Here is a 27,462-nt window from a genome sequence, read left to right on the forward strand (position 1 = left end):
TAGCTTTTGAACATTGCTCTTCCCGTGGTCAGTCTTGCTTGGAATGTCCTTCTGGGGGAGGTGGTAAAGATGAAAACAGTGAAATAATTCAAAGAGGCATGGGATAAACACTGCGGATCCCTAAAGGGTAGAGGACAGAAATGAGGAAAAGGGTGCAGGGTTGTAACCTTTTCGGTGTTCCCTTAACAGAAGGCCCGGGGATTAATACCTTTAGCCTATAAGCCTTGATGCTTTTGACTCAACTGCGCTGATGCTTTCCACTTTAACGGGGGGGGGGGAATTGGATTCAGACGACAATTTTCGAGAGCCCTGACTTTTACCATCTGGGGTACTGATATGCAGACTAAGGGGAAAAGCTCAGGGCTGCTTCTACGGCCAAGTCCAAATGCAAAGCACGACCAGCAGCATTTTCTGAATTTTCAAGAAGGCTCCTCACCCAGTAAAAATTTCTAGCCGAAACTTTGTTATGAGTTTGACAGTTGCTTGGTTTTGATTGTAAATATTACTACCTTTAGCGTAAGGCATGAGGGTAACCTGCACAGAGTGGCAGTTACTACCCTTAAAGAGAAATTTGGGGGCAATCTGCCCGGCACAGCAGACAGTACCATAAGCTTGCTGGGCAGACTGGATGGACCATTTGCTCATTTTCCGCTGTCATTACTATGTCACTATGTGGAAAGGCTGGATAATTAACTAGATATACTTATCTGGCTAACTTTTAGACCTGCTCAATAGCAGGTTTAATTTAGCCCACTGACTTAGCCAGATAAGCGTGATTATCGCAACTTATCCATCTCTGAGTTAGCTGGATAAATACCTTCTTCCTGTTATACCCCCATCCTGCCCTTCACTTAGCCGGCTAACTAGTTGTCCAGCTAAGTGGCGGCTGATAAATGGGGCTGGATATTCGGATACCGTAAGTTATCCAGCTAAGTGCTGCTGGATACCAGCCTGGCCACACGTGTGCTAATAAAGTGAAATGCTGCCACGTGGTAGGTGTAGAGACCTTGCACATTTACATGCTTCATCTGAAGACTGGCTGCCGAGCTCAGGCATTTTACAGGCTTTAGAATTTACCTACATTTCCCGCCCCCCTCACCAGTATCCAACAGTAAATTTAATGATAAAATGTAGGTTCTGAATGGGAATGGAAAAACACAGGCAGGAGATTTAATGTTGGATTTTGTGCTTTTATGTTCTCTTGCACTGCTCTTTGCCTTACTCCTGCCCACACTACTGCCCGCTGTTGTAGGAAGCTATCACACATTGCCTCATCCTCCATTCCTTGGCAGCTAGCTCTCATCTGGGAACCATCATGCATGGATCTGCAGTGTTTGGTTTTTTCTGTTCTCCCATATTCTGTGCTAAAAGTAGCATGAGGTACTCCGCTGACCACCTTGGGTGATCCCATTGCGTCGCTGCATTGCTGGTTCTGCCCAAGCAGCCCGAGACGGAACCCAGGTCCAGTCACATTTGCCACCATAGTGCACTGGCATATTTTGTGTGCCAAAAGGAGAAGGGATGGTGTCTCCTTGAAAGAGCTCTGGGACTGGTTTCCCTCGTTCTTGCATCTTGTTCCTCTCATTGAGGAGACAGTGGCTCTGTAATGCAGTTTCCAAGTCCTCCTCCCGCCCTTGGTCCCCTGCTGTTGATTTCAGCATTTCAGCATCGTGCAGGAAAGTTGTTGCCCCAGTTTCTTCCTGCTGCCTTGGAAGGAATAGCAGGGAGGAGGATTAAGAGGTAGGCACATTTAAACAGCATTTGGTGGATTCAAATCCACTGTGCATATGCCATGGTTTTTATACCCTTCATCGGAGCATACAAGGCTTGCTGGATCTTTCGGTCTGACCCAGTGTGCCTTGTCTTTTAATTTTCCATTTTTTGTTTTTTCTTTATGGGCCCACTCTGAGAGGAAGTGTTGCCCGTTTCTAGACATTTTGCATCCAGGTGATGGAGCTCTGAAACGTTCAGGACGTCTGTGCTCTCCTTGGAAGAATGTGTCTTCCTTTTTTTATTCCTTGCCTTCCCTTGTCTTAGGGAGAATGCCCTCTGAAGAAGATTTCCATCATCTTGTGCCGCCTGTGATGGTAAGAGACGGTTCCCGCTTCTTCCTGAACTGAGGGCATTTATCTTTCCGAGCTGGGGTTCTAGTCTTTGCTCTGGCTCACACACACTCCCTCTGACGTAGCAGTCCCATGCATCCCCCCTGCCCTCGAGAAGGGCGCTGCGCCAGCGTGCGTAGGCGCGTGACTCTGCCTGTGAGCCGGAGCACTACAACTCCAAAGATGTGGGAACAGTTGCATGTGTAGTGCAGGGGGGAACATGCTTTGCAATTACCCTGATTAGCTGCGTCTTAATGGAAGGCTTCAGGAGCGGGTGAGTCATTCCACGTGCTTTCTCGGCTGTTTCAGCCACAGGCTGAACTGGAAGCAGTTGGTACCATCCGGAGTCCTTGATTCCTCACATTTGCTCCGTGTGACGAGGGCCATGCCTTATTCGCACAGATGCCCTTCTTTATACCTTTTCTAGTTCTTTAATAGCCATTCTGAAGTGTGAGGCCCAGAATTTGTACCTATAGGCCAGGTGAGGCCCAACAACAACTTACACAATGGAGAAATAACCTTATATCTTGACGCCTTCCCGGGTTCACGCCAGCAGTTGCCCAGCCTGGTTTTGAGACTTTGATGCTTTTGCCGTCCCTTACAGTTTTCAGTTCTTCCGCTGGTGTAGTTCAGGCTGGCAGCGCTAGGTGTGCCCTGCATTTAGTTAGCCTCCGGAATATTCCAGGGAACTGCTGGTAAAATTGCAATGGATAAATCCATTGTCAGACCCCCAACGAGTTTTGCACTTTAATTCTCATGTGTTTAGAAGCTGGGAAAGTAGGGTGGGAGATGTTCCTGGAAAAGCTGAAGCAACAGTGGTGGCCTGAAAGGACCGCAGTGGCCTAATGAGGCTCTCTCAGATTTTCTTTTCTTACTGCCTGCTGGGGGGGGGGGGGAGGGATTTTCAGGTTGCCAAGGGAAGGTTTCGGCAGGCTAGCTAGGTTTTCCTGGCGTCCCGTTACTGTGTTTCTAATTTTCAAAGAGCTCACATGGAGCTAAAACGTCAGCAGGTACTTTGTACCCGAAGACATCGGCCCAAATTTTTAAGGCAAACTTAAAGCGCACGAGTCACTCTGAAACTTCCCGGGTGTCCCCCACCCCCCGTGCGCGAAGGCAGCTGGAACTTCGTACATGCGGCTTCACGTGCACACTTTAAGAAACCAAAAGGTCAGTGCAGAAATCCGTCTGCGCGTGTAACCGAGTTAACGCTTGCATTCCTGCTGGCGCTGCATCCCAGCTGATTTTCAAAACGGGCATTTACACTCAGAAGCCATTTTTTATACACATGAATCTTTTTTGAAAATCAACCCCCCCCCCCCCCTAAAATGTATTAACCCCATAATGTCCTGGGGCTCCTGGGGCTTCAAAAAACAAATTCCGAATAAACTCGGTTTCCAGAACCCCCCCCCCCCAAAAGAACTATTATGGTGGAGGGACTCTGCAGTTCTCACTTCTGTTTACTGAAAGGTGCTCCAGTGGATCCCCCCCAGAGGTTTGACCTCCATGCATAACCCTGGAGGGAAGAAAGCTCGGATTTTCATGCTGTACTTTTTAGGAAGCGCACAGCTCTGCTAGTCGAATTAGACCGGTAGAAAACTAGAACCTTGGCAGACAGAAAAATACCAAAAATGTATCTAAAAAGTATTTCTTCCATATGCACTTGGGGGGGGGGGGGGGGGGGGACTGTGTAGTCTTGAAAGCTTCAGGACAGAATGCTTAATGCATCTGTGGATAAATCCAGTTCACGTTTACTTTTATGAATGGGGTTTGTGTTTGCAGCTGCCAGGAGGCAAGAACTCTCCTTCACCCCCTTTTCACCTGCCCACGCAAAGTCACTAGTTTTGTTTGCAAACGGTGGTTTTACCTTTTTTTTTTTTTTAAACCATCCACCTGCTGAAACCGAGATTTAATTTGTATGTGATGTGCGTTATTGGGCTACTTGCCAAGAGGGTGGGAACGCTTGCCAAAGCCTGGGAATGGCCTGCGGGCAGGCAGCGAGGGCGGTGTGAACACGGGGCCGCGTCTCTCTCTCTCTCGCCCCGCCTCGCCAGCTCCTGCCGCGCTGACTGAGGCATGAATGACCCAGCTTGGGAGTTTCCCCCTCCAGCTTCCAGAACACAGTCCAGCCCCCCCCCCCCCCCCGAATGAATGCAGGGTTATTTATATACAGTGTTGTGCATGGGACTGAAGGGAGGTAAATGGAGACTAGTTTTGAAAGCAGGACAGAAAGGCGGGAGTGTTGCTCGGGCCCCTCCCTTGCTCCCGTAGCAGGCTGTCTTTGAACCTTACGAAACCTGAAATCGTGATTTTGGGCCTTATGAAATGCCATGATTTTTTTTTTTCCGTTTGACAGTCTTACCATACCCATTGTTCAGAAAGTGCGAAAGCTGGGCGTGCTTTTAGCACAACCCCCCCCCCATGCCAGAACAAGTGAGATCCGTTGTGAAACCTTCTTTCTTTAAATTAAAACTCCTCCAGCACTTGAAGCTGCTGCTGCTAGACCCCCTTACAACTTCTGAACCGTTTTACAATCATCAATGCTTCCTTCCCTAGACTACTGCGATTCCTTATACATCGGCCTTCCTCGCTTTAGACCACTGCAGTTCTGTTCAGAAACACTGCTGCACGGTTGCTTTCTTGGTACCAACATCCTTGATCGTATTTCCCCCATTCACTGGCTTCCAATCCAAGCACGCATTCAGTATAAACTTGCCACCTTAATTCATAAACTTGTAAACCAAGTTACAACCCTCAGACTCTTTATCCCCTCCGATCCGCCTCTCAACAGTTCCTTCCGGCTCCGCGTTTGGCTCTGTTATCTACAGCGGGTCCCGTTTTTGTAAAATTCTCTTTCACAACTGCGCAGTTAAAAGGATCCTAAAGAGTTCAAGAAAGCGTTAAAGTCATCTGTGTACGGCTGCCTTCTTTAAAACACTGCAGCTCCTTTATCAGCTTCACTGCCCTTAGGTGTTAAGTCTGAAAGATTTAGTACCCTCTGTTCTGATTTTGTTTGATTCTATTGTTGTGTGTGGTTTGTTTTTTTTTGTTTGTTTGTTTTTTTATAGCGTGTCTGATTTTTATGTTCCCACAAATTCAAACAACTCATACAGCTGGTCAGTAATTCACTTAAACTGGTTTTTGCCAAGTATATATGTAGGCCCCTCACTCTAAGGGTCTGTAAAATGTTTATGTACTACATTATGTATGTTTTTGTGTCCCCTCTTTTGGGGAACTTTGGAGAGTGCAGGATATAAGTAACTTTAAAAAAATAAAGTTACTTCTACAGTTGGGCTGACGGGAAGACGGCGGGTGAGATGGAGGTCGGGAGAATCTTGCTGGGTGACAGTGGAATTTGGGTCCAGCCTGATGAGCCTCGCTTGGGATCTCGTGGGCTCCATCCTCAGCTCAGCTCAGGCTTACCCCTCTCTCTTTTCTGAGATGGCTGTAGCTAGAAGTGCTGAGAGAGAAATGGGAAGAAACTGCTTGAGGGGGTGAAGAGAACTGGGTCCCTGATAAGAGACAGAGCACCTGAGAAGGCAGAAGTGGGAGGCTCCTCCTGGGGATAGGGCGGGGGTATATTTTGGCACACCTTGATTCTCCAAGATTAAACATGGCTCTTTGATCGGTTTGCGGCTGTTACTGATAAGTGAATCTGAGGGTCCTTCTCCAGGGGGGCCTGTGTGTGTGAGTGCTGCCTCTGCAGGTCATGGGAGCAGGAAATCAAACCTGGGCAGCGCCATCCCAACTTGCTGTGGGGGTGGGGAGAGTGGGTGGCTCCTGCTTCCCAGGCACACGCTGAATTGGGTTGTGAATTTTTCCCCTCCCGCCCTCTTCCCATGCATGGGCTCGTAAGTCCTGCTTTCCCTAAGGCAGGCAAGAGCTGCGAGTTTACACTTGCAGCTGGGCAAAGCCAGGACCAGCTCCGCCTGGCCCCAAGTTGTGACCTGAAGTAACCTGGAAAGCCAAGCCCCAACCTGTTGGTGACATTATGCAAGCCTGGCACTTGCCATCAGGTCCCTGCTTGCAGGAAACTTGTGAAGAGAGAAGTTGCTCTTTGCTGAGGCTAGCATGGACAGAGGGGGATGACTGTGGACAGTGGGTGATGCCTTGCTCCCTCTGCCCTGTACGAATGAACACTTAATCTACGGAGGGGATAGCAACAGCAGAGCTAAGAAAGCAGGCATGAGGTTAGGGGAGGGGGAGGGGACAGGAAGTGCACTAGCGCTCAGTGCCATGCGACCCATGTCGGCTAAGGTCATGGTGTGGGAGTGAAGCGAAGTTCCTGTTGCCAGGGGGACCATGGCCTACTTCAGCATTTCCAGCCCTCGCCACTGCCTCCCGCCTGGAGGAGATCTGCTGAGGTGTCTGGTTTGGGTCTTGTAAAAACAGCACATTTTAAAAAAAGGAGAGGGACTTTTTTGCACAAACACGTGCAGGCAGCCAACTGGAAGCTGAAGCATTCATTAACTTGGGTTCAGAGTACCGCTGAGATGTGCCTGACCTCCCCCCATTGCCCCCACAGCCTTGGCCTGCTAATGGCCCACATGGCAGTTTCTCTCCTCCCCCAGCCCCAGTGAATGTGGGATTTTGCTACAGTCTGTTTAGTTGCCGGGCATATATTAGGCGGTAGGATCTTGAGTCTCGGCTTGCACAGGTAGTAGGTTTTCTTTCCAGATGCTGATGCCCTTTCATGCTTCTCTGGCTGAGCTTCAGGTGCCCTGGGGACCAAGGAGCCCTTTTCTATTCTATATTTCAAATGCCGTCAATAATGTCGTTTTTGAGGGAGGGAATGACCTAGTGGTTAAAATAATGGATTAGGAACTTAAGAGACTTGGGTTCAAATCCTGCTTCTGATGCTCATTGTGACCCTTAGGTAAGTCGCTTTTGTCTTCTGTGGTCTCGGGCTGGAAGTTCTTTGGGGCAGGGGCTTGGATATCTTGTGTAGTTTGTTGTAGAGAGCTCTCTGTGTATGCGTGCATAAATAGGGTCTTTGGGGAAAAAGTCACCAGGGACCCTCACAGGGTGAGTGTGAGGCTTTTCAACCCCTGTCATTCCCATATTCTTCCATTCCACTCTTGTGGCCACAGATCCATAACCTAGGGACTCCTGAGGTAACTCTTATCTTGAGCAACTTCCTTCCTCCAGCAGGGGTGAAATTTCAAGCATCCTGAGCAGATAAAGATCATCAGATGGAACCAGATTACCCCTTCCTGCAGACCCTGCTCACAGCCCCTGCAGGATGCCCAGCTCTGGCAAGCTCTTGGGGGTGGTATTTTGCAATCTAGAGTCCCTGCTGGTCAGCAAGTACCTGATACCCTCATTCTGTGCTGTTCCTGCTTTTTTTAGCTGCAGATTTCCTCGATAATTCTGGAGCTTAAGTCTTAGGGGAATTCTGTGCAACTGCACAATGCAGAGTTTGTGCAGAATTAAATCTTTTTTTCCTGCTGAAGTTGATTTGAGGGGGGGGGGGGCAGGGAGGTGAGGGGGGCCAAGAGATAAATGTTGCTGGTCTGTGTGGGCAGGAAGCAACAATGTTGTCCCATATGGGGCTGGAAGGAGGCAGCGTTGGCCTACACTAACTAGAAGAACACAGCAGTGGTAGCTGCTGCTTCAGTGACCCCCATGGGCCGGGGCGGGGCGGGGGTGTGGAGGAGAGCTGTGGAGTTCAGCCTGTGGGAGAAAGAGCCAGGAGTGGAGAGAGATGTGGGGGGGGGGGGTGTCAAGCTTTGGGGGGTGGGGGCAAGAAGGAGAGAGAGCTGGTGCGGGGGGGGGGGGGAAGGAAGGATGAGAGCTGAAGGGGATGGAGTCAAGTCTGTGGAGAGAGGGAGGAGTAGTAATAGTAGTACAGTTGGGGAGTCAAGAAGGGCAAGGCGGAAGAGTACTGGGGAGGGAGAGAGGGAGAGCTTTGGGTAGGTCAAGCCTGGAAGGGAGAGTATGAGTGAATTATAGGAGGTCTGTCTTGAGGGAAGGAGAGAGCAAGCTGTGTGTGTGGAGGGGGGGAGAAGAGAAACTTCAGAGTTGAGAATTTGTGGGGGTTTCAGCCTGTGGGGGGGGGGGGGGGGGGGGGGGAGGAGGAGGGAGGTGTGAGTTTAGGGGACTACGCCTGGGAAGGGAGGCAGGTACTGGGGAGGGGCTGAGGCTGAGCCTTTTGTACAAGACTTTTGGGGGAATTCTGCACAAAATAAATTAAGAATTAAGAACATAAGAACATGCCATACTGGGTCAGACCAAGGGTCCATCAAGCCCAGCATCCTGTCTCCAACCGTGGCCAATCCAGGCCATAAGAACCTGGCAAGTACCAAGTGCCTGATCTGCATCTTTGAGTATTGTATTTTAAATTGGTTATTTTTCAGTTTTTATATTGTTGTTTGGAGAATGTTAAACATTAGCTACCGAATTCCCACAGGACTAGGTGCTTGCTGTGCTAAAGTACAGATGATCTCTGTAGACTAGAGGCTGCTCTCTGGAGGACATTTAAAGTCTGGGGCACAGCCGCACTGGGGCACCGATGGCGCTGCCCGGATGGGATTCTTAGATGCTAGGGGTTTCCTTTAGCGATGTCAGAGTCCTTTTCCAATCGGAGCAGAACCTTGAAGCAGAGTGTGAAAGGGGAGATAGCTTGCTGGGGGGAATCTAATCAAGTGTAGAGGCTTTTCATAGTAAATGAATGCACTGGTTTATGGCAGAAGTGCCTCAAAATGCCGCAGCAGGAATGGCGCTGCTGGTTCTGGGATGGCTCGGGTAAGCCATGGCCCAGATTTTCTCTGACATCAGGATGCACTCCAGACTTGCAACAAAAAAGCAATTGGAGGCTGCCAATATCCTTACATACTGTTATGAAATTGTTAATAAATACCTCACAGTTTGCTTTAAAATGCAGTGTAAACTCCGGGCAAAGCTGCTGACAACAGCAATAAAGGGGTAACAAAGAGTAAGCAGGTCTGGAGAGGAACTGGGCAAGGTCCTTGCGGGGAAGTGATAAATCTTGGGCAGGTGCAAGAGTATTTGGTTCTCCCTAGGTGAACCTTCAAGTCATGCAACCCCAGCTCCACCACAACGCTCTCTGCTTTTGGCGTTATTGGCTTTCCCCCTCTGGGCCTCATGGTGAGATTTTGCCGCTCCCAAAATTATGGTGCTCTAGGCAGCCGTCTGGTTCGCCTAATGGAAGCACCGACCCTGGATAAACCGGAGTGCTAGTACTAACCCAACCTGAGGGCTGAGGAAAGCATGAAGAGGTTTTCTCCTGTCCCTGTCAGCTGCTGGGCTCTGCACCTCTGCTCTATAAAAAAAAATAGAAGAGCTCTGCCATGCTTCCTGTCACCTCTTGGCCTATGCTCATCTTTCACTCCTATACTGTAATAGAGGAGATCCCCTGTGATCCCTGTTACTTCCTGGGCTCCGCGCTTCCCTGTTAGTCTCTATACCGTGAAAGCAAGCGAATCGGCAGCAAAGGCTGCTGATGTAAAAACGAGGTGGTGCCTCTGTGAACGCAGAAATCCTGATGCTTGGGACAATTTAGTGATCCACATCTCATCACTGAGGCGGCAACGTTCACTTACTTGGACCAGACGTTATGGGGTGAATTTTCCAAAGATTTAGACGGGGATTGTATGTGTAAAATTGGCATGTCCTGGCATAAGCAGCCTTTATGCATGGTTCAGAAGGGTGAGAATACAGGCGCACTGTCACGTGCACAAAGAGGGCGTTCGGGTTTGGAAGCACGGCACCCAATTACGAGTTTTATAAACGGAACGCAGTCTACATTATCAAACATGCGCGTGTACTTTTGGGGCTGGTGGTACATGGTATATGATAAATACAGTGAAAACGTTCAGGACAGGTGTCAAGGCAATGCTCTTCCGGGAGGCCTATGGCTGTAAACAATTTGGCATGGGCCCGATCTGTTGTTTCACACTAACCTGATATGTTTTATTGTTTTAAGTGTTTGACATGGTATGTGTTATTTTATTATTAGTATTATGTGGGTTATTTCATGGGATCCGCATTGAATATACTTTTGTAGAAGATTGTGGAATACAAGATTTTAAATAAACAAACTACATTAAATAAATACAGCGTGTGGCTCCCGCTGCGCATTTTATGAAATACAGGCTTAACTTTAGGAGCCCTTAATTATGCGTGCATGTGCTAAGATAAGAACATAAGAACTTGCCATACTGGGTCAGACCAAGGGTCCATCAAGCCCAGCATCCTGTTTCCAACAGAGGCCAAACCAGGCCGCAAGTACCTGGCAAGTACCCACTATTGAAAATCTCCTTCTGTCAGCCAAAAAAAAAAAAAAAGGTATTTGGTGCATTGATCTTACTTCCACACATTCCAGTGGAGTGACACGACCAGTGCACTAACTTCCTCAGAATGAAAGGCCTGCATCTTCCGTTCACACCTGGTTTTTTTTTTAAGTCAGCTTCTCAGTTTGCTCTTCGTCTGGCCATTCTGAATTCATGCTTTCACCTGCCTCAGTGGGATGTCTGCATGGCTTTCTGAATGCTTAAATGATGCTTCCTATTTATTTTTTTTGACCTAGCAGCTATTTTGTACTTCTACTCAGTTAGAACCAGGACTGGGATCCGGCCCCGTGAGCCTTCGTTCAAAATTATCCAGGGATTTCCCCCCCATTTCTATGGCCTCTGCCAGCTCACTTTAACCTATTTGTTACGGTGACTGGCCTGAGCCCTGCCATGATGGGGCTCCTAACATGGCTGCTAGGCATCGCTCTTGAGCAACGATGGACTCCCAGGGGGCTGGGAATCAAGTATGTGTGTGTTTATAGGAACCTGTGTGACCCGTGTGCTTTTAGCATGCAGTGTGATTCCACCTAATTAGAGAAGCCAGTCAGAAGGATGCAGGGAATCAGAGTTTTGTTTTTTTTTTTTTTAAACTGAAGGTAGTTGATCAGGCTTCGGCTGACCCTTGCACCAGCAGAGTGATCCATGCTTGAATGTCCAGGGAAAAGGCCTGTAGTGTCCTTCTACTGCTGTGCTAAATGACTCTGAGGTTTGTGCCGTCGTATTAGTACATTCTCTGGGCATTACAGCATGGGCATGATTGTATGGGAGGCGGGTTATAAAACCAAATGAATGAATGGGTTTAAAGCAGTGAAACATCCGCAGTCACCTATTGGGATAGGCTCTTTACTCATCAGGGTCTAGGATTCCGTTGCAAATGGCCATGTTTTATCACAGCCGAGTAATTTTATGTGGAGGAGCAGAATCAAAGTACAGATGAGCAGCTGTGCTGTGCCTGGCATTTCTTTCCTTGGAGACTTTCGGTGGAATGATGGGTTTGCATTTATTTCCGTATGGTGATTTTTTTTTTTTTTTAAGTATAACCACATGCTTATTGAGATTTCTGAATTTTCAGTGTGTACTCATTTGTATGTGTGTGTGTTGTGACTCTTGGCACCATGCTCCACATCTAATCCCAGAATGTGTTTCTCATCGCAATGGCAGAAGGTCAGGGATGTGTTCTCTCTCTGTCAGCTCCGTTCACTGTGTGGCGAACTGGGGTGGGTGGGGGAGGGGGAGGATAGGGGGCCCGGAGAGGAAGTCCATTGACGTCAAGGCCCTGGCTGATTCCGCAGTCAGGCATGGCGGTGATCCACAGTCTGGTCTTACACAGTTTCCATTCCAGAGAGGCTGGCCATGGAGACGCTCTTCAAATATCAGCACTCCGGTCATGCTTACAGCAAGTTTTCTCTCGCCTTGTAGTTAGTGTGTGTGTGTGTGCGCGTGTTTGCTTGGCTGCACACTCTGTATATGGGTAGTTTTTTGTTGTTGTTGTTGTGCTTTTGTTTTACTTTTAAACAGGAGGTTTAATCCTCCTGCTTTGGCAATGGGTCATAATGAATATCGTGTCCCCACTGGGGTTGAAGGTGGCAGGGCGTTAACCCACCCTTATTGTACCGGTTCTCAATCTCAGCTAAAAGGGACTGTCCTTAGCTCAGAGCGCAGACCCCTCACTTGGATCTTAGGCAGAAGTTACGCTCAGAAGCACATATTTCCATTTAAAAAGCAATTTATTTGAGCAAGCATTGAATAAATGTGAAAGATTTACACATGCTATGACAGTCGGAACAGGCTTTTGGATAAGTGGGGCAGGGTTTAATTAAGTTAACAGTAAACAAATATATATATTTGTATGTTCTCAGAGTCTGAAAGTAGCAGCTGGGAGTGGTCGAGAGCTAGAGGGGAAGGAGGGGAAATCGAAGGGATGGTGGGGCCTCGTTGAGGTAGAGAGCAGCAGGGAACATCACTGAGGCTGAGAGTTCTGGGCCTACCAGGGGGTGGATCCAGAAAAATGAAGGTATCTTAGCACAAGGAACAGCCAAATTCTACTCTGTCTCCTTAGGATTTCAATGAAAATTGAAATGCAGAAACCTTGGGTGACCATAGGGGATTTTGTTGTACCTCCCAACTTAATTATGTATTAAAAATGAAAGATTCAAATGTATCCAAGTTATGAAACGCACTTGTTATGCCACTTTCTCCTTCTAAACCAGCGTGGCGTGGTTTTCGCAGTGCTAGATTATAACTGGGGGTGGATGACGGAGGATTTTTATGTTGTGATATGGACTTTTGTACTATCCCGTTTTTTTTTGTTTTTTTTTTTGGCAACCCTGCCACCCTGGGACCTGCTGGATCTGCGGTGGGAAATCACAAATAAATGAATACACAAATAAATAATGGTTGTGATTTCTCCCCCTCTCCATCCCCTGGTTCCAGGAATTGCTTTTTGAATGTCCCTGCCTAGGGTTTCTGCAGTTGGATGGATGCATTTCCAAAGGCTTATCTGGCATCTTGTACGGGTGAGAGGCAGGAGTTATGCGGGTGGGATGGCTGAATGCGTGTAAGTAGGCGCACTCACTTATAGGCACGTTTAAACAGTGCGTCCCCTGGGAGGGGAAGGGGGACATTTCAGAGGCCTACTGGAAAAGCAGTTGTACTGCATTTAGTTTTCAGAAATGCCCGTGTATTCGTTATGCCCTCCATTTGACACAACTTAAGTACACGCGTACTTTTTATCCGCATAACCATCAGGTCTTCAGACACAATCTGCACGGGTGCTCTCTGTTCCCGACTCAGCGGGGTTTGTGCAGGCTGAAAAAGAACCTGTGGGCAGCGGAAGCTAGAAAGCCCTATTGAACCTGACCATGTAATTCCTTCTCTCTTCCTCTTGGGTTCTTGAGATCATAGAAGCTTCTGAAATGGAGGATGGGTGAAATCAGTCTGGGAGCAGATATGCCTCGCACTTTGCCTATCACCTCCCTCCCCCTAACCCAAACAAGCCGAGCTGGGAACATGAGTTTTTGGCTTGCATTGTGCCCCTTGTTTGCATGAAGATGAAAAACATTGAGTCACCCAGATCCTGTGTATTAAGGACATGTCTGTATGAAGGATCTGTCTTCTGTTCTCTGTGGCCATCGATAAAGGTTCGGGTCCTTGAGAGAGCTCTTATGGCAGCAGTAGCTGCTAGAATCTTGGTCCTTGCCTCTGCCCCTGCTTCTTTGGATATTATTTTTCTAGGTCTGGTTTCTATTGTTGGCATATTGTTTTTTATTTTTTAAATTTGGGGGGAAATAAAAGGTGAGCGCCTTTTTTGAAATTGTAGCCATGCCCATCGCTCCATCTTCAAGCAGCCAGACCTGTCCATAGTAACCATGAGGTCCATATTCAGCCACTGTGCTAGTGTTAGCTGGTGAGGTTAACAGGCTGACCCCGATATTCAGAGTTATCCGGTTACCTTCTGCGGCTAACTCTGCTCTTCCCCAGAACACCTCCTGCCCGCCCCCAAAACTCCCCAACTAGTTACCTGGTTAGAATTTAGCTAGATTAAGGGCTGAATATAGCCAAGTAAGCCATGTAGACAGATAACTATTATGTTATCTATCTAAATGGCTTTTGAATATGGACCTCCTAGTTTTTATGTCTAGAAGCACTTTTTGTCAGCAATGATATAAGGTATTTATAATGTAGGGTTTTAGGGCTTAGTGGTATGTGTGAATGTTTATGTTCATAATATGCTGTTTTGTACTGAATGTTATCGGTTACTTGTGTCATCAAAACTTCTAGATAAACAGTTTTGTGTTATTTCAATAAAGTCCAGAAGTTTTCATGACTCGGGCTGAGACATTTTAAGTATCAAAATGTTACATTCTGTTAATTTTACATCTTGATTTTGCTTGCTTGTTTAATTTCACTAGATCTACGGAGGATCATTGTTTAGATGAGTATATTTTATTGGCTGTTTTTATTTTAATATGGTTTTTCGTTAGTCGCTCTAAGCAGTCAGGGAAGTTGAAGCAGGCAAATTAACGAATGTTGCGTCTCCAAAGGGACTGTGGAGGGAGGCGGGCGGGGAACGTATTAGCAGCTGGTCACGCAGGCCGGGCCCTGGGCACACGGTGAAGCTTCTGCCTGGGTTGTGACGGTGAGAGGGAGAGGTGGGTCTCGGGCTGCATCCTATGGCACAACCTAATCCTTAAACCCCACCCTTTTTTTTTTCTTCTTTTTTACCAGCCACCCCTCCGCCACCACCGGTCTCCCTGCCCATCACGCAGACTGCCCCCATGGATCTCCGCATGAAGCCCGGCTCGGACACCACCTTGCTGGCTCTGAAGCAGACGACGCAGCTGCAGCATCAGCTCTTCCTGGCGGGCTTGCACCAGCAGCAGCAGTACGGCCAGCAGCAGCCTGCGGCCTACGCCCACCAGCACCTACGGGTAGGTGAGATGCGCACAGCCATTTGGCGAGCAGCTCGTACTGGAGAGGCAGGAAGCATTTTCCACAACCAGAAGCAAATAGGCAAATAGTAGGGGATTTTTTTTCCCCCCTTTTTTTTTTTATTTTGCAAACCGATCTTGTGAAAAACAAATGTGGCGGTTACATTGTCCTAAACTGCCCCCACTGAACTTTTTTTCTCTGTTTTCAATTAATTCTATGAGATTTTGCCATCACCTGTACTGTGAGGTTTTGCCATTTTTTTTTTTTGCAGCAGAGCCTCTGGCCTTTAAATTCCAAGATGAACTTTTTTGTTTTATGCGAAATGGCCTGTTCTCACCAGATCCTTAGCAAAAAAAAAACCAAAAAAAGAAAATTGACTTTATGCAAATGCTTAGTTAATATTGTGCCTGCAGGAGTTGAATAATTGCCCTGTTCATGGGGGGGGGGGGGGGATTCTTCCTGTTGTAAGGTTAAAACGTGTGTATTTTTAGTGGGGATACCAACTGACTCGGTCCGATCCAGTACTGGGTTTGCCTGATTGTCTGCAGGAAGATGGAGGTTCTAGTTTCCCTAGGCAAAGTCCAGGACTACATCTCCCTGCATGCATCAGGCCTGTCCTAGGTGACATGGAGCCTTTCTGGTAACAGTAGGCTTTAAGGCAGTAGCGAGACACACATTTTTGCGCAGTTATGCTCATAAAATAGGAGGCCCCCCCCCGGGGTCGGGGAAGCTTTAACGTCCCAGTGGGATTGTTCCAAATTAGACCCCACCCATTAACGTATAGGTTGGTAATGACTCCCAGTGGATAAGGCAATGAATATCCCAAGTGGAGAAGGAGAAGCTGGAGAACTCGCAAAGGACATCCAGGCCCGCAGCTGCCCTTCTCAGATGTGGCATGGTTAAGTGCAGGATAACTTTTTTGGGGTGGTCTTGGAGTTTCTGTAGGGATCAGCTTGGTGGCCGTGCCATGCGGAAGACTCCTGGGTTAAAGTCCGGAACTGGGTGCCCTCCTCCCATCGCCTCTGGGTGGAGGGGAGAGAGAGCCTCAGTGGCGGCACCCAGTGGCCAGACTCAGGGTGTGCACCCATTGGGTTTTGAAGGGAGCAAGAGCCTTATGGCTTAGCCCTGGTTCTCAGATATCTGGGAAAAAGGGAAAAAAACCGTGAGTAGTTATTAAAAAAAAAAAAAAGCTTATGGTGATTGAACTGGCAGAGCTTGAAGGAGCAGGAGGAAATTGCTGAGCCTTAAAAAGTAAATAAATAAAAAATAAAGGTGTTTCTCTTTAAAATGACACATTCTGCACAGGTGAAGGTAGAACGGTCAGGCCTTGTCGAATGGCACTTTGAGAATCCCAGCATTGTTTTATTGTATGTATTTATTTTTTTAAATGGCTGCAACAGCAGCAGCAAAGATGTGCAAATGAAAGCGACAGGGTTGGCTGCTGCTCGGTCTCTGTTCGTTCCATCAAATGCCTAGCACTGCGATGTGGCACACCTCTGCCTTAGGGCACACGCTTTTCATCTTCAGATTTTAACAAATAAGTGGCAGACGTGGAAGCTGGAAGTAAAGAGCTGGCAGCACTGAACGCTGGGGAGATGAGATTTCTCTTTCCAAGGTTTTTACAAGTCTCCCGTTTTTCGCCAAACCTTCTTAATGGGATTCTCATGCGGTGCAAGCTGGTTGCCGTGTTTGGAATCTCTCTGGGCACATGCATGCATTTTGATTTTGGAGTTAGGCAATAATGCCCACGGCAGCAGGCTTTAGCAGCAAACAATTATTCTGATAAAAGTCAGATGTTCCGAGGCAAGAGCAGCAATTATCTGATTAAAGCTATCACTGGGTCAGAAGATGGAATTGCAGGCAAATTTAGAAAAAAATAAGATTCAGTGGGAATCCGCCGTCAGCTAATGCCCGCAGAGCCTTTAACACCCCCCACTGCCAACCGATACAAGAAACACAAGGACACACTTCGAATTTCCAAGCTTGCTGCATTCATGCATGCACACATTTTGGCTCTCCTGAGCAGGATCAAACCAGGTTGCTCCTCTGAGAGAGAGAAAACGTGACGTAAAGTCTTGCCCGCTCTTTTCCCGTGTCCCCAGCGTCTCCTGTGCTTAAGAATTTCCTCCCCTCTTTCTTACTTCCCAGGGAGGGCCAGGACAGTTCAGTTCAGTTGACATCAATGGGAAGGCTCAGCATACTATGATGTTATCAAGGATTTGAAAAGCTGCCCTGCTATTGGTCAAACCACATGCAAATGTTTGAACAAAAGAAGGAAACTAGGCAGCAAGAAATGTTCGCTCATCCTCTTCTCGTGTGTAATGATTTCTGATTGCGGAGGAGAGGATGGGAAAGAAATGCTGCTGGGTGGAGAGGGGTGGGGGTGGGTCTTATGACTGGCATTCATCTTGGGGCAACTACTCATGGATAATGCCACAGAAGGAAATCACCAGGTCCAGATTAAGGTGGCAAAACAAAAACTCCCCCAGTAGTTCATGGAAGGTATAGTTTGCAGCTCCTTGATGCTGAGTGTTACAGAGGTGATTTTACCGTCTATGAGTGCATATGAATTCCCACTGCTTTTTGTAAGAATACTGTGAAAACTCAGTATCATCTTTCATCTTTCATGTGATGGAGGCTCTGCGCAGCTGGTAAAAAAAAATGGTTTTGGTTAGGTCACATGACATCCCCTACCTGTGGCCCTGGAGCAGTCCGTTAGGGTCACAGATTCTGTCACATTGGTGTGGCTCCTTTAAGAGCTGGGCCAGGGTGCTTTTGTCTCCCTGTTTCCTGAAAGCTGAGTTTCTGTTCCTTCTCTCTCTCCCAACAACAGCTGGCCATGGAGTCCTCGAACCGTGAGGTGGAGCAGGGAAAGCAGGACCAGGAGCTGCGCCACCTGCTGCATAAGCATAAAAGCAAACAGAGTGAGTATAGCTTGCCAAGTAGGCCGGGGGGAGGGAGGGTGAGAAGAAAAGAAGGGGGTCCCAGCCGTGGGCACAATTCTCTGCAGAAATGTTTGAATATTGGTTGTGAAATTCACAGACTTTTCACCCATTTTCATCTTCTAAAAATTAACAGAGAACGTGATGTAAAATAAAATGAATTTCAAAATTCAGATTGGAAGGTGTGGTGCTTTCCTTGGCATCAGTGGGCTTACGTGCAGTGCAGCATGCTTCAGATCTGCGATCAGCTTTGAGTCTGGAGACAGCAAATGAAACATTGCAGGGTGACCGTTTCACCAGCGACTGACAGGTTTCCAGTACAACCCCCAAATGATGGCAAATAGGGTTTTCCATCGACAAGCAGGCATGAATCAACCATAACTTGGGTGATGTCATCTTTCAGCGCCGACACAGACCCAGCTCCGAGTTCAGTAAAAGTCTTACTGTGTTCCGCACACACACATGTCGGGTGTTACAGGGGCTTCTCTCCAAGGGAGAACAAGGATGAGATCTGGAGGAGGCCAGGGGGCTGGGTAAGCAGTGGCTTGGAGTAAACTCACAAGGCACAGTGCGCAGGTGGTGTTTTCACCCAGTGCCATGGCCATTCCCCACTGACTGAGCCCGCAGGTGCAGTCCTTGACTGGGACTTGTCAACGTGTGGAGTACCTGAGGATGCAGACCAGTGCTCTCTCTCAGGATTGAATTGCTGGGTACAAAAATTTTGACTCGTGTGCAAAAATGTTTGGTTACATCACCCTGTGAGCACTACTTTCTCTGATGAAAAAATCCTATCAGTTTTATGCTCACAGCAACCCAGCACTTAAAGGGAACATTGGCCAAGTTCATCCCTTAACATAATAGCTTAATCTACTAACAGCAGTTACAACAATAAAATATGTGAATGAAAAATATTTTCTGCAAAAACATTCAAAACCATTTTTCTGCATGCAAATGAAATTAATAAAGAGCAAATTTCTGTTTAAAATAGAAATGAGGATGAGATGACCATAATGCTATAAAAGCAGTGATAAGTACCATCATTATCACAGCAAGAATTAAAGTTTCACAAGAACTCGACCTTTAAAATACAGACCCTAGCCAAATACAGAATAGAAAGGCAATAAAGTATAAATAGAAAAGTGCCAACAAAAACTGAACTGGGAAACCACAAGCCCGACTGTATTATGCAGTGCAACAGAAAAACAGAAACATCATCATTCCTCGTAAAACATCAAGCAATAAAATCAAACGATATAAAACATCATTCATAATATTACTAATAAAAATAATAAATGTCAAAACAACTGACGAACATCCAATAATTTAAAGAACTTGCATAAATTTGTTCTAATATTTCTCAAACACCAATGAAATAAGCATCTGATGAATAAATCATCCAATAATTTAAAAATGTTCTAATATTTCCCCAAAACAGAATAAAATATTTCAAAACATCAAATTATACCCAATAATTAAAACTAATAAGGATTAAAAAATCTTCTGCTCTCCATACTGGGATCTTTTGATTTCTAGTCACCCTGAGATTGTCGTGAATTGGAGATGATAGAGTCCAACAAACTTTATTTTCTCTCTCTCTCACACACACAATAACATTCATTCTTTCATACAGTCCCTCTCTCATATACATGCCCATGCTCTCTCACACTCCCTCTCTATCTCTCACACATACATAGGCTCCCTTTCACACACAAACTCAGGCTCTCACACAGACACATACATACATGCACACAGGCACTCTTAGAGACATACATGCACACAAGCTTTCACACAGACATGCACACAGGCTCTCAGACAGACATGGACATACACACAAGTTCACAAGCTCTCACACACATACACAAGCTGACACTCAGACATGCACACAGCCTCTCACACACACACATGCACACAGGCACTCATAGAGACATACATGCACACAAGCTTTCACACAGACATGCACACAGGCTCTCAGACAGACATATACATACACACAAGTACACAAGCTCTTACACACACACACAAGCTGACACTCAGACATGCACACAGCCTCTCACACACACATGCACACAGGCACTCATAGAGATATACATGCACACAAGCTTTCACACAGACATGCACACAGGCTCTCAGACAGACATGTACATACACACAAATTCACAAGCTGACACTCAGACATGCACACAGACTCTCACACACATGCACACAGACACTCATAGAGATATACATGCACACAAGCTTTCACACAGACATGCACACAGGCTCTCAGACAGACATATACATACACACAAGTACACAAGCTCTTACACACACACACAAGCTGACACTCAGACATGCACACAGCCTCTCACACACACATGCACACAGGCACTCATAGAGATATACATGCACACAAGCTTTCACACAGACATGCACACAGGCTCTCAGACAGACATGTACATACACACAAATTCACAAGCTGACACTCAGACATGCACACAGACTCTCACACACATGCACACAGACACTCATAGAGATATACATACATACACACAAGCTTTCACACAGACATGCACACAGGCTCTCAGACAGACATATACATACACACAAGTACACAAGCTCTCACACACACACACACAAGCTGACACTCAGACATGCACACAAGCTCTCACAAAGACATCCATACATGCACAGCCTCCTCTTCTCTTTGGGTTGTGGTGGGATGAGCTCCACCTTGGCCCCAACCAGTCTCCTCATTGCTTCGGGGCCATGTAGCATGAGCTTCTCTGCAGCTCCTGCCGGCCTCTTCCTTGCTTTGGGCCACGGTGGGATGAGCTCCTCCATGGCTCCACCTTTTCTAATGTTCTCGGGTTCCTCCCAATTTCCAGCAGCAGCAGTTGCCCTCTTGAGTTTGGCAGAGATAAGCGTCAGCCACAGGTTCGGCAGCAGTTGCAACCAAACTTAGGGCCAGTTTTTGATGCACTTTAGGCCCTCCTCCAGTGGGGGAAAGGTCCTTAAAATTGTGGAACATGTCTGCCACTTACACTTCTTTTGCCCTTCTCAGAACTGATGAATGTCCTGCTGATCCCTCCCAATTTGCTCAATTGCTGCTGAATGCAGCATCTCTTCCTCAGCAAAAGGTCTCAGAGCTTATTCTTTTGCAGGAATGTGGCCAAGGATTCCATTCTCGGTATTTTCTAATCCAAGAAGCCAGGTAGATTAAGGCCTAGTCTGGTCTTGTGGAAGCTGAGCAAGGTGTTGGTTCAAGATGAATGCTCTCCAGACGATTTTTCCCTTTATCCAACCGCGGGATTGGATATGTGCTGTGGATCTGAAGAACACTTTATGTGCACATTCCCATTTGTCCTGCCACCGGAAGTTTGTCAGGTTTATGGTGAAGTATGCACACTCCCAGTACAAAGTGCCTCTTTTTGGCCTTTCGGTGGCCCCGAGAGTGTTCACCAACTGTAATAGTAGTTGTGGCTACACAGGGAGGGAGGGAGTTTGTTTTCTCATATCTGGACCATTAGCTGGTGATCGCATCCTCTCCACAGGAGTCTTGGAGTCTCTCAAGACAACCAGCCACCAGGCTTCTTCAGTCCCTGGGTTTCCTGGTTAACCTTTCTAAGGTCCTGTCTCAAAAAATTCAATTCCGAGGAGTCTGGAAAGACCTAGCCCTGCATTTATCAGTGGGTACACATGAGGCATGTGCTTAGAGTGGAAAACATTTTAGGGGCAGCAGGTTGGCTGAAGATTTGCTGCTTTCTAGCTTTGCTGAATCTCATTCAGCCGAGAACAGCCTTCTGGTAGTCTGTAACAACCCGTCATAGAAGTTGGTGTGCTGATCGCACTAACAGTGCCTTAGGAGTAACAACATTCTAAATCTGTCCTTTATAGATTTGCTTCAGGAGAAGAGATTTATTCCCCTCAAAACAGCTAGAATGTTGATGCATCTGACGAGGTCCTTTCTATATCAGGAATGGGCTTCAGCAAGCTTGGTCCTGGTTCTTCTCAGGCATAAGGTCGCAGGGATGCATGTCATTCCTGTGACTCATCTGCACATGCGAAGTCTTCATTGGGCCCTCCAATGCCAGTCAGATCAACTTTATCAACTGTTATCCCACCAAATCTCTGTACCTCCCAAGAAGAGAGCATTCCTTCAGTTGTGAATGAAGTGTAGGTCTTTTGCTGTACGTTCCAATGCACCTAGTGGCCCTATCTATTGATACCTCCACCAGGGAGTGGGGAGCATACACTGGGGCTATTATGGTCCTTAGTATCTGGAGCTACAAGCCATCTGTTATGCTCTAAAAGCTTTCTCTCACCTGCTTTTGGAAAAGAGCATCTTGATCCAGGCAGAGAATCAAGTGGCCATGTTCTGTTTAAATAAACAAAGTGACACAGGCTCGTATACCATTGGTGAAAAGCCCTCTGAATCTAGTCATGGGCTGGTCATCACAATGCCCATCTACAAGTGGCCTACCTACCAGGAATACATTGGTGGACCATCTCAGTAAAATGCTGTGGCCACAAGAGTGGTCCTGGGATCAAGGGGTTGCGGACAACTTGTTCACTTGCTGGGGAATGCCAATGATCAGCCTGTTTGCCTCAGAGGGTAACAGGTTGATAAGTTCTGCTTCATGCATCCGAGCAGCTACAGATCAGCTCCCGATGCTTTTGTGCTAGACTGTCAGCTCCCGATGCTTTTGTGCTAGACTGTCAGCAGCTCCCGATGCTTTTGTGCTAGACTGCCAGAAGGTCCTTCAGGACAAGGTGAAGATAATCCTCATTAATTCTGTCCTGGCCACGACAAGTGTGGTAGTCCTATCTCGTTGGTCTCTCAGTTCAGTCTCTGATTCCACTGGGGATGTCTCTAACTCTTATCATACAGAGAAATGGCAGACTCTGCCATCCGAATCTACCATCACTGTTCCTAATCATGTGGATGTTGAATATAGTCATTTCCTTATGCCTCCCTAAGGAAGTAGATTACATGCTGATTTCAGCTAGGAATCAAAGAGAAGATCTACAGTTTTAGGTGGAAGAGGTTTCTAACATTGCTGAGGGACTAGCTAGATGGGCCCCTTCTCTTGTGGCCCGAGGGAGTTACTTCATTCCCTGTTCTTCCTTTTGTCCTTCAGCCTTAACACCTCTTCAGTTAAAGTTCATCTCTGCGCCCTTGCTGCACATCACCAGCAGATGGAAGGAGCTCCAATTTCTCTCCACCAGTTAGTATCGAAGTTCATGAAAGCCTCTGGTCAGTAAACCTCCCAGTAATGTGGGGTCTCAGCAAGGTCCTTGCTCAGATGAAACTTCCTTTCGAAACTCTCATCAGTTGACCTGAAGATTCTTATCTGGAAAGTTTCTTGCTGCCATCAATTTGGCATGAAGTGTAAGTGAATTATAGGCGCTGGTTTCGTATTCATCATACCTGACATTTTTCTATAACAGAGTTATTCTGCGTACGTGCCCTAAATTCCTTCCAAAAGTGGTGTCTACTTTCCAGATTAACCAACGTTCTTTCCAAGGCTGCATGCGCGCTAAAGGAGAATGGGGCTCGTCGCTCCTTGGTCTATAAGAGAGCCCTGGCATATTACCTAAAAAGCTTCTCAATTGTTTATCTCCTTTGATCCCAGTAGATTGGCAAGGGCAGTTGCCAAAGGAACTCTAATTGGCTGGCAGGCTGTATAGCACACTGTTATGAGCTACCTGGCTCCAGATTACAGACTCTGTTAAGGCTTATCAGCTTTAGTGGCCACTTCCATTGAGGACATAGGCAAAGCCGCTACTTGGACATCAAGTTCACACCTTTATATCACATTAGTGGCTAGACAGCAAGGCTCAAAGAGAGGGTAACTTTGGACAAGCAGTTCTGCACAGCCTGTTCACACGGTAGTCCATTCTCTAATGGTGGGAATTGGGTTGTCTGATTCAGTATTTGCTCCGCAATGCAACCCTCAGCTTGAGACTCCTCATTCATTGGCTTATTCATGCTTGCTTGTTAAGAGATAAAGCAGGTTTGCTTACCTGTAAATTGGGTTGTCTGTAGTCACAGGATGAATCAGTCATACTTATTACCCACCCATCTCCCTGGAGAGTCGACTACCTCTCTAAAGCTTAAACTCTGGAAGAGAACTCCCACACATGCTCAGTAAGATTTTTACTAAGCTCTGAAAGCTGGATTCAGGTCTGTGCCATCTGATGACATCACCAACACATTATAGCAGATAATCCTGCTGTCTACAGAGAACTCTGGATAAAGGCAAATTTGGTTTACTGAGTCTGTAGGAATTTAAAAGCTAATCTCTGGACAAAATAATGAAGGGAACTGTGAAAATGGGGGAAAAACAATGGGCTAGAAGCAGGGAAACCAGCATTCAAATTCTGCTTCTCCCACTGTAATCTTTGGCAAGTCACTTTCTATCTTGTTGCAAGCTCTTTGGGGCAGGAACATTTTGTACCTGAATATTAATAATGGTATAAGCTACCTTGAGCATTATTTGGAAAGGTGGGTCAAAAATCCCAAAATGTTTTAAATAAAGCCTCCAGAGTGGCGGGTTTAAATTATCTTGATACCAGTGTCTCACGAGTTTCATATATTCCTGGAAACTAGTCAGGCCAGTGTTTGCAGTGTCTCATGGTTGAAGCAGAAAGCAAATGGAGCAAAGACAAATCAGGTACAGCGGATCAGGTACATACAGTAGCACATTTATTTACACACAGACTTTTGCTGGGGGCAAACTGCAAGCTGGTTCCTCTATAATAAACAGGTCTGAAAGAAATCAGGTCCTTTGAAGTCGTTACATCATAAAATAGAATCTCCCAACAGCAGGGCCAGAGTTGGCAACGCTCGTGCCAAAGTCTAAACGTGCACGTGAGGAGGAGATAGGGAAGAGGGGCCCATCGCTCTTGGAGTGACTGTTAGACCTAGAGGGGATGGAGTCTGTGTGTTGAGAGGTGTGGCTGTGACAGAGGGCAGGGCTGAGAGGGACCGTATCCAGAGGGGACAGAGCCAAATAAATGAAGAAGGATCTGAGTCAACAGCCATTATTAGCCAACTCTTCTGTAATGTCTTCGGTGAGATTGCTATGATTCCTAAGAAGCAACAAAAGCCTCCAGAGAAGGCAGTTTGGGTTCCTCCCCAAGCAACAACCACATCGTTGCCTTTGACACTGATTGACAAATGCATAAAAAAAATAAATATATGTATATGTATATATATATAGATATAGCCCCTCAGGGAGAATATCTGCATGTTTTATTGACTTTAAAAAAAAGCTTTTGATAGACCGGCCTGGTGGCTCAGAGCTGCTGCCACACACTGCCGTGTGGAGGATCGGGGTTTGATGCTCAGATCTTGGGGATGTTGCAGAGGCAGCGCTCACAGCCCCTGGCGGGGAGGGGAATCCTTGTCGTTGCAGAGTGGCTGGATTTAGGGCCCATGATCTCAGGGTCTGGAAGGAGTTCTGGTGCATGAGGCCCCCCCCCCCCCCTCCCAGCTGAGGACTGTTGCTGCAGTGAATGGACTGAAGTAAGTTGGGAGTGTGTGTGTGTGTGTGTGTGTGTGTGTGTGTGGGGGCGCGATATAAAATAGTGAAAAATAATCCCCAGGGAGCTGTGAAGGAAAGCTTATGGCGCCAGATCCTGACCCTGTTTCCACTTGAGCTGGAAGCCAAAAAGGAACAGGAGGAATTTGCCGGGTCAGAAAGAAGCTTTTGATTTTGTCTGGCACCTTGATCTCAGCCTTAAAGAGTAAGACCAGGATGAAGCCTGAGCACCACCCACTTCTTCTACCCACAGTACTGGAGAGATCCTCAGCCCCAGGGCAGAAACTAAATGGCTTGGAGATCAAATGTCTGCTGTACGAAGGATCTGTATCAACAGCGTTATTAGCCAACTGTTCTGTAATGTCTTCAGTGAGATTGCTATAGGTTCGTAAGAAGCGAGAAAAGGCTGCAGAGAAGTCATTTTGGGGAGGATCTAGCAAAGCTCGAGGAATGGTCTGAGGTCTGGCAGCTAAGATGTAACGCCAAAAAATGCAGAGTAATGCATTTAGGCTGCAAAAACCCAAGGGGAAAGGTACAGTATTGGAGGCGAAATTCTCCTAAGCGCAAAGGAAGATCAGGATCCGAGGATGATTGTATCTGATGACCTTAAGGTGGCCAAACAGGTGGATGAAGCCAGAAAGATTTTTGGCTGCACAGGGAGAGGAATGATCAGCAGAAAAGGGAGAAGATATTACCCCTGCACAGGTCCCTGGTGAGACCTCACTTGGAATACTGGGTACAGTTCTGGAGACCGCACCTTCAAAAGGATATAAACAGGTTGGAGTCAGTGCAGAGGGTGGCTACTAAAATGGTCAGTGGTCTTCATTCTAAAGCATATGGGGGCAGAATTAAAGATCTAAAGATGTACATCCTGGAGGAAAGGCGAGATAGGGGAGATGTGATAGAGACATTCAAATACCTCAAAGGTTTCCATGCACAGGAGGTGATCCTTTTTTCAGTGGAAAGGAGGCTCTAGAATGAGGGGTCTAGAGATGAGGGTGAAAGTGGGTAGACTCAGGAGTAATCTTAGGAAATATTTCTTTACAGAGAGGCTGGTGGATGTGTGGAACAGTCTCCCAGTGGAGGTGGTGGAGACAAAAATAGTATCTGAATTCAAGAAAGCATGGGATGAATACAGGTGATCTCTAAGGAAGTGAGGAGAATTATAATGCTAAATTAATTGGATGGATGGGCAGACTGAATGGGCCATGAGGTCTTTTTCTGCCACATTGTTTTTGTGTTCTCTGTTTCTATGGATGCAGACCATCTACTTATTCTGTCCCCTAACATAGAAGGGTTTACAAGAGAAGCTAAACCTACTAGAAATCAATGGTTCTATGGGCGAACCTGGACAAGGTAAAAGTAGTAATTTTTAGAAAAAGCCAAAAGCTCTCCAATGCAAATTCAGATTTTACATAACAAGAACCAAGAAGACCGTCGTTTCTCAACTGCCAGACCGCGGAGCATCTGGACTCCTGTATTTGGAAAAGGAATTAGAGTCTAACACCTGCTCTTCAGCCTCAGGGAGGCCTAATCCTCCTCTTCCGCTCCCTACTCTTTCCAGGAGTCTTCCCCCAACTGTATCAGCCAGCCGGTCCATGTCAATTCCTGACATCAAATGAGCTGAGAAACACTGTCCTAGACTATGCGTACCTTGGCCTGACACTAAATGCACCTGGGAGCTTTAAATTGGCTAGCAAAGACACTACAAGAAAAAGCTCTGAGGGTCCTATATGCAGTAAAGAAACCTTTGGCCAGTTCCATCTTTCCAGTAAAACTACTTAAAAAGCTATGTGATAATATCTTTCAACCAATTTTCTTCTCATTCTGTATCCACAGAAACGTCTTCATCAGTAGGTGTAGAGCAGAACTAGAATGCTTTCCCTTAGTACTCACCACACAAAAAGAAATGTCCAGATTCTGTTGCCACCGAACTCCCTACACTATTGGGTACTTTTGTGAGGTAACATAAAACCGTGTAAGGAAAAAAACCACACTCTGCACTTGGCTAGTAAACCTGTATCATAATAATGCCTCAGTGTTACCCCTAACATCCACTCAGGGTTAACCCAGTGGCTAGTCAGAGGGTTCTACCAAGAAGTACTCAAGCCTGCCTGCACCTGCGCACGTATCCTAAACTGGCAACTTCCCACCT

The 27,462-nt window shown here is 46.7% G+C and overlaps 1 protein-coding gene across 8 annotated transcripts in view; it reads left to right on the forward strand.

The window, feature by feature from the left end:
• The window catches only part of HDAC7 (histone deacetylase 7), a 360,128-nt gene that overhangs the window by 232,495 nt on the left and 100,171 nt on the right, over positions 1-27,462 (forward strand). For all 8 annotated transcript variants that reach the window (XM_029595103.1, XM_029595106.1, XM_029595102.1 and 5 more), the window contains 2 exons: positions 14,639-14,841; positions 17,676-17,766. In XM_029595103.1, coding sequence (XP_029450963.1) covers positions 14,639-14,841; positions 17,676-17,766 — 294 coding nt within the window. The remainder of the gene's footprint in view (positions 1-14,638; positions 14,842-17,675; positions 17,767-27,462) is intronic.

Source organism: Rhinatrema bivittatum, chromosome 3, assembly GCF_901001135.1.
Source record: "Rhinatrema bivittatum chromosome 3, aRhiBiv1.1, whole genome shotgun sequence".
Lineage (NCBI taxonomy): Eukaryota > Metazoa > Chordata > Amphibia > Gymnophiona > Rhinatrematidae > Rhinatrema > Rhinatrema bivittatum.